The sequence below is a fragment of the Coffea eugenioides genome, chromosome 1, assembly GCF_003713205.1.
Source record: "Coffea eugenioides isolate CCC68of chromosome 1, Ceug_1.0, whole genome shotgun sequence".
NCBI classification, from domain to species: domain Eukaryota; kingdom Viridiplantae; phylum Streptophyta; class Magnoliopsida; order Gentianales; family Rubiaceae; genus Coffea; species Coffea eugenioides.
The window spans coordinates 37,474,246-37,481,007 of NC_040035.1; the positions used below are offsets into that span (position 1 = coordinate 37,474,246).

At 36.7% G+C, this 6,762-nt stretch overlaps 1 protein-coding gene across 1 annotated transcript; it reads right to left on the reverse strand.

Moving 5' to 3' along the window:
• Positions 1-3,336: 3,336 nt before the first annotated feature.
• LOC113771808 (putative disease resistance protein At4g10780) lies at positions 3,337-6,312 on the reverse strand. Its single transcript, XM_027316370.1, has one exon. It carries the CDS (start codon positions 6,310-6,312, stop codon positions 3,337-3,339), a length of 2,976 nt encoding a protein of 991 aa, XP_027172171.1.
• Positions 6,313-6,762: the final 450 nt, after the last annotated feature.

Below are 6,762 nucleotides of genomic sequence, written 5' to 3' on the forward strand. Positions count from 1 at the left end.
CAATTGATCATCGATTTAAAGATAATTCAATTACTCGTTACTAGATTGGTTATAGTTGCTATACACGCGATAAATAACCAACTTTTCCTTACTTTATTGATAGTCAAGGTACAACTGTTAATAATTTGTCTAACCAAGAAATAATCCTAGGTGCAACCGTAGGATTTAATTCCTCGATTGCATTAAGAATTAGAAAAGCCCAACTTTAATCAATAAACACGCTGCGGGGATTTGTTTAAATTAGATTATATATTTTCCTAACATGGGACCAATCATGCTAGTCGCCACTAGTATTAACCAATCAAACAATTACAGATTTAATCGGTTAATTTGGCGATAGATTATTAAGTTAATTCGAATATCGGGCCCTTGACATTCAAATAACAAAACAATCATAAGAAGTTAAACCAGAAACCATACGAATACCAATGAATAAAATAAATAAATAAAAATAATTCGATCTCACAAATGTTTGGAACCGAGTCTTCAAGTTGATTTTCGACTAGAAAACGAGAATTTAGTTCTTCATTGTTGGGAAAATTCCCAACGTGAAGACATGCGGCCAACCGAAACAAAGATAAAACCTAATCTAAGTGACTAGTCTGCTAATATATATAGTTGACTGACCCTTTTCCTCCCTAAGAAGTACTAATCAAACGGGACTCGGCGGACTTCCGGACTTCCCTTATTCTTTTGCTTCCTATTTGATATCTACTACTCATAACAAAGGCCTATTGTCTAATTAGAAAAAAGGAAATAAAAACAATAATAACTCATGTTTTCTAATTCAACTCTACAACTAACAAAGATAATTAAAGTCATTCAAATTCCACCAAAGATGTCCATATTTTACTTGAATTAGGAAATCCCATGCGTAGTAAATTCCCGAATCATCTGGACTTGACAGTAATTCTTGAAAAATCACCTCTTTTATCACTTTTTACTCCACCTCCCTACAATTAACACAATTAATCAAATATAGGTAGAATCTATTAATTAAAATAATATTTGGTTAAAATCAAGGGAAAAATAATTGTAAATTTAGCAACAAATTACATCCTATCAGATCCCGTCTTTGGCCTCAATTAAACATTTGATATTAAACATTGTGGATGGTATCAGAAGCCTCTGCATCAATCTGGAGGACTCTCTGATCAGATGCTCTCTTGATAAACAGTCTCGTTGACAGCAAATTTTGAACAAAAACATGGAGATTTGTATTCTGCTGAATCCCAACTGAGCCCAGATTTTGATCATCCTCCCATGACCAGCAGAAAAGAATTCCAGAAGACATTCACATATTCTTTTCTTTTCTTTCAACATTGCTTTCACTTTTCTAACTGTATCTGATTTCTTCACTTTCAAAGCAACCGGTTTCATAACAGGCAAGCATATATTTATCTGCAAAACAGTAACAACAGCCAAAAAAAGAGTACTCAGAAAATCTACTTAATTCAAATTTGAAAGTGACACCCTGGATTGCTTGCTTTGCAACTAAGAATTTTGACGCTCCAATTCTTTTAGCACTTGTATTTAATCAAAAGAAAAAAAAAATCTGAAGTACATGAATTCAAGTAAAATTCAGGAGGATAAAGGGAACAATGTGTAATAATAAAAATGATGTCACCCCTCGAACCTATTTGATCATCTATTTGGTCTGTAGATCCTGTACATGACTTTCAATCTTCCCTTTTTTCTTGTCAAATTGGTGATTTTCCGATGGACTTCCCAAATATTTTTTTACAAAGACTTCATCCTTTTTATATTGCTTCTGAATAACAATAACAAAAAATTGCTCACAATTGCTTGGTCTGCTAATTTAAATATTGAGTGCAAAGTGTAGCTAAACCCAAAGGGGGAGAAAAAAATGTCCAATGTATGAAAAGAAAAGGCAAACCAATAATCTCAAAAAAAAAAAGAAGTTTTACACTACTACAACTTGAGCCGGTATAGAGGTATTGTCTTAGAATTTGCACATTGAATTGAATTATGTTAGACAAAAAAGCTAAAGTAATTATTCAGCTACATTGCACTGGAGGAAAAGAAACACAACATATTACATTAGAGACATCGTCATCTGTAATTTTATTTGTTTTCTTGTCCAACAACTAGGGACTTGTTCAGTCACATAGCATGGTAATACTTCTCGAATGAGCAAAAGCTTGATCATATCATGAAAAGTTAGCATCAACTGTTGCCCTGATTAAATCAGAAATCCTCTCTGAGTTTAATACAGTTAGCATCTTTTGTCAGGCTTTCCTCATATGCAACAAGTTTAAAGGAGGAATAAATTTGTTTTAGCTATAAGAAGCCCATTTCCAAAACAAATACCAACAGTTTCACAAGAAAATTAGAAGAAATGAAAAGCTATGATCAACACTCCAATATTTTTCTTTACAGTTAAAAGTAATCTGAAATGCAAAAAGACTGTAAGTCTTGAAAAATGACCTTTCAGTCTTGCACAAAGAAGATGTTACTTTCTTAGGTAATTCAATTAACGGGCAAGATTATACAGTTGAATTATGGACTTTCTCTGAATGTTGTAACTAGCTAAATGCTGACGACTGTTTAGAGGTATTCCTCTACATTCCAGAATCTGGGAATCAACTGGGAATCCTAGCCTATCAAAAATCTTGTTCTTCACAGCTTTGATCAAACAATCTTGATGCACGTCAAGATTAAATTGTAGTACCCGACAGATATCTGAAAAAAATTTTGCGCTAACATCAGTAAGGTTGATTCTGCTGTAATATTGTGACAAGATTGGACCTTTGAATCATTAAGTTTTTTGCCATCATAAATTAGGCTCAGATCATAAAGAGGGAAGCCAATGATGCTCTCCACGATTGCTTTAACATCACGAACAGTGTACAACATCTTAACTTGCCAACTTCATCATCAAGTATCAAACTACCATGTTTCCAAAGAAGTGAGTTTGGAATTTCTTTCTCCGGACTTGAATAAAACTTCTGACTAATTATGTTTGACCTTAATTATACTTTTGGACTTAGTAATGTGAATCTTCAAATGTGTTCTCTGGAACTCTTGCAGAAATGGTCCCAAAGTAAGTGGAATATATATATTGTTGGCATGGATATGCCCAAATTCCATGGTTTTCACTTTCTTATGGAGAATAACAATGAAAAGCTTAAATGATTAAAATCACGAGTAAAAGAATTTTTTTTCCTTTTTTTTTAAATAAAACACATCATAATTTTATTAAATGACAAACTCTACGCTAATGGCAAAAATTACATTGGATAAATACGAGTTCCGACCTTGGCATATTCTTAAGAATCTTTGTACAATTCTAATTTGTCAAGCTTGACATTATTCTCAAAATTCACCATAACGAACAAAAGGTTGAAGGATCTTCTTCATGTAAGTATTGTCCCATTTCAATGACTCCCAACCAAGTAGAGATATTTGGATCACTTTAAGTGCTGGGGGTGCAGAAGGTTGCCCATTGATGGAGGGTAGGAAGGGAGGTAAGCTTCCCAGATTTCGGCAGCTTATTACCTCAATTCTCTCAATAGAGTTACAAATCAGGAGCCCCTTGCAAATATTCCTTAGTTTAGGATTTCCTAGCACAGCCAATTTCTTGAGATTTGGGAGGCAACTGATAGTGGCCCTTGAGCATGAATCTTTGTTGCTTGAAGTAAAACTAAAGTAGCCTTCTTCATCGTTTGATACTATCTCCTCCAGTTCGTTACAACCCCAGACCTTAAGTACTTCAAGACTTTGCACGGATTGTAGCAGCCTTGGTGTGAACAACTTCTTGAGCTTGCCACAACGATCAATGAACAAAGATCTAAGGCAAGAAAAAGTGCTAGGTGGAGGAATTGCGTTAGCTACTGAGTCCCACTCAAAGAGTCCACTGAAGTTTGACAAACAAATGAGTCGTAGATGCTTGAGGTTTTGCAATGGAGCGCAAGCAGAATTTTGTCCCTTTATGACAAATTGGTCTTCTGAAGAGGACAACTTCAAGAGGGATCTTATCTCGCTACTCCCTTCAATCAAGCAATGTGTCAAGCCTCTTGTTTGAGTATTGAACTCTGCAAAAGTATCATTCAAGCAGCTGCCTAATCCTTGACAAGCACAGATTTCTAGTTCTTGAATGTCATCTGGAAGTATATTTGCTCTTTTTTCGCCTCCAGGGTTAACATTTGTAAAACTGAAAACTACCCTTTTGCTGGCCATTTGTTGAAAATGTCCACTCAATCCTTTTAGTAGCCCTGAACCTACTTGGATAACATAAAAACTAGGCCTGTTGAAGCGCTGGCGAGATCTGACGAATCGGCTGAATGAATTAGCCTCAGGGAACCCACCGATAAATTCTTCCAACTGCTTCAGTGATTCTAATTCTTCTACTTGCACTGATACTTGTCTTGGAATTCCGAGGCTCTGAAGACAGGAGAGTTTGGATATAATCCCTTCTGATATCATCTCCAAATTTGTCTGAACCATATTTAGGCACTTGAGATTGACCAATCCTTCGAGGCCTTCAGGTACATCACTTATTTTAGTATCAGACAAATCCAACTCTCTTAATGCTTTGAGCTTTTCCAAGGATGGCACAAATCTGAGGTCCCGACATGAAAATAACAATAGTGCTGTAAGTCTCTCCAATTCTGATATGCAATTAGGTAGCTCTTCAAGGCTACGGTTACAACTTAAATCCAAAACTTGGAGGGCACCAAAATGAGCAAAGAATGAACATGGCATTGACGTCAACTCATTGCCCCATAATGATAAGGTGGAAAGTTTAGGACAATTGGGCGATATGCCTAAAGGGATTGATGATACAACGTTAAATCTCAATGATACCTTGTCTAAATCCTCTTTCCACTCACTCTTGTCAGGTATATCTCTCAGCCAAATTCCAGCTTTCACCAGGTACTTGGGTTTAGTCTTTGTTATCTTTAGGGCCATGTCTCTCATCAAATCATGCATCTTTACATATTTTGCTTCTGTATCATCTTCTTTGATCTTTACAACACCTTCCAACAAACATGCATTCTCAAGTTTATTCAGTAATGCATGACCCTGGTCAAACTCTGCTTGTCTGGTTCTTCTTTTGTCTACGAGTCTTTCTCTGATAAAGCTTGCTATCAATTCATCTCTTGGAATTTCACAATCTTCAGGGTACAATGAACAATACAAGAAGCAATCTTTCAATCTTTGATCGCGCAAACGACTATAGCTGTAATGCAAGATTTTGAATACCTCACAATCTTGTCTAGCGACAGGGTCCTCCAATTCTTCCAATGCATCCCTCCACTCATGAATGTCATCTGTCCCTTTCATGCTTCCAGCCACTGTTATGATCCCTAGCGGTAAGCCTGCACAATTTTTCACCATAGACTTGGCTATCTCTTCTATATCTGGAGGTTGTGGTCTGCAACAACCAAGTTTCTCTAGAAAAAGCGTCCAAGCTTCCTGATAACAAAGCGGTTTCACTTTAACTTCCTTTTGGCAACCCATGGCACAACACACATCTAATGATCTACTAGTTATAATCAATTTGCTCCCATCTACTTGGAGAGGAATTCCCACATTCTCTAAATCAAAATGTGTCCAGACATCATCCAATATGAGCACAAAATTTCTCCTCCTCTTCAATGCCTGGAATAGTTGAGCTGCTCTCTTCCTGTCGTTATCCTCACATGAAAGATCTACAGGTAAGAACTTCGCAATGTCCTTCTGCAATTTGTGAATGTTGGCCTCCTGTGATACAGTTATCCAACAAACATGTCCTGAAAATTTTGCTTCTTTTAGAAGATTGTTGTGGACATGCGTGGCTAGTGTTGTTTTGCCTACACCCCCCATACCATAGATGCCAATGCTGAATATCTCATCATCCATTACACATTCCCAGATTTCTCTCAGATTTTGTTCAAATGCTTGACCTTTCCATGTTGTTGCCAGTAGTGGCACTCCTTTTGTGTCATATACATCTAGAAAAAGGCCTCCAGAAAATGCTCCCTGCTGAACGAGATCCTCTACTTCCCCCATCATCGTTTCAACACGTCGTACGAGTTGTATACGAGAGTAAAATCTAGCTTGCTGGACTTGTGCTCTCAAATCCCTGAATTCTATTTTCTTTCTTTCAACCTTTTTAAGCCATTCTTCAACCTCCTTCTTCCTTTTCTTCCCTGATTGCAATTTGGTCAATGTCACCATATCAATCGCTCGATATTTCACTAGATTAATTCTTGTTTCAAGATTTTCCAGCTTTTCCTCAAGGCCAAGGTAGTCTTGTAGCCATTTCACTCCAAGGTCCGTAGCTAGGTCTTTAAGTTTATCAATCATTATACCTAGACAAATTCCTAAAGGAAATCACATCAGAAACTTGAAGATTGATATGGCAACTGGATCGATAAGCAAAAATCTACTATAGATTTAAATTTGTGGATCGGAGACTTGTACCGTCACAAACGTCTGTGAGTTTTAAACTTACAAACACTATGTCTACCCAGATGTCTAGCTTAAATTTTGTTTGTGTTTGGCACTAAATTTCCTTAGCTTTTCCTAGCTTAAACAAGAACAACACGATGCCATGCCTGCGAGCGGTTATGGTCATGTGCCATTCATTGAAAATAATCACAAACTGGTGGGCTACAATGAATCTTGAAAAATTGACAACCCAATTGGCAATCTGTTCAAACCATTAAATATGGTACCACAAAAAGACTTACAAAAGCTTCAACACAAACCACAAACCACCAGGAAACCAGCTCTACCTCATATTCGATTCCTTCT

Bases quoted from the DNA above. Each gene is read 5' to 3' on its own strand.
- LOC113771808 (XM_027316370.1), bottom strand. From the start codon at position 6,312: ATGATTGATAAACTTAAAGACCTAGCTACGGACCTTGGAGTGAAATGG.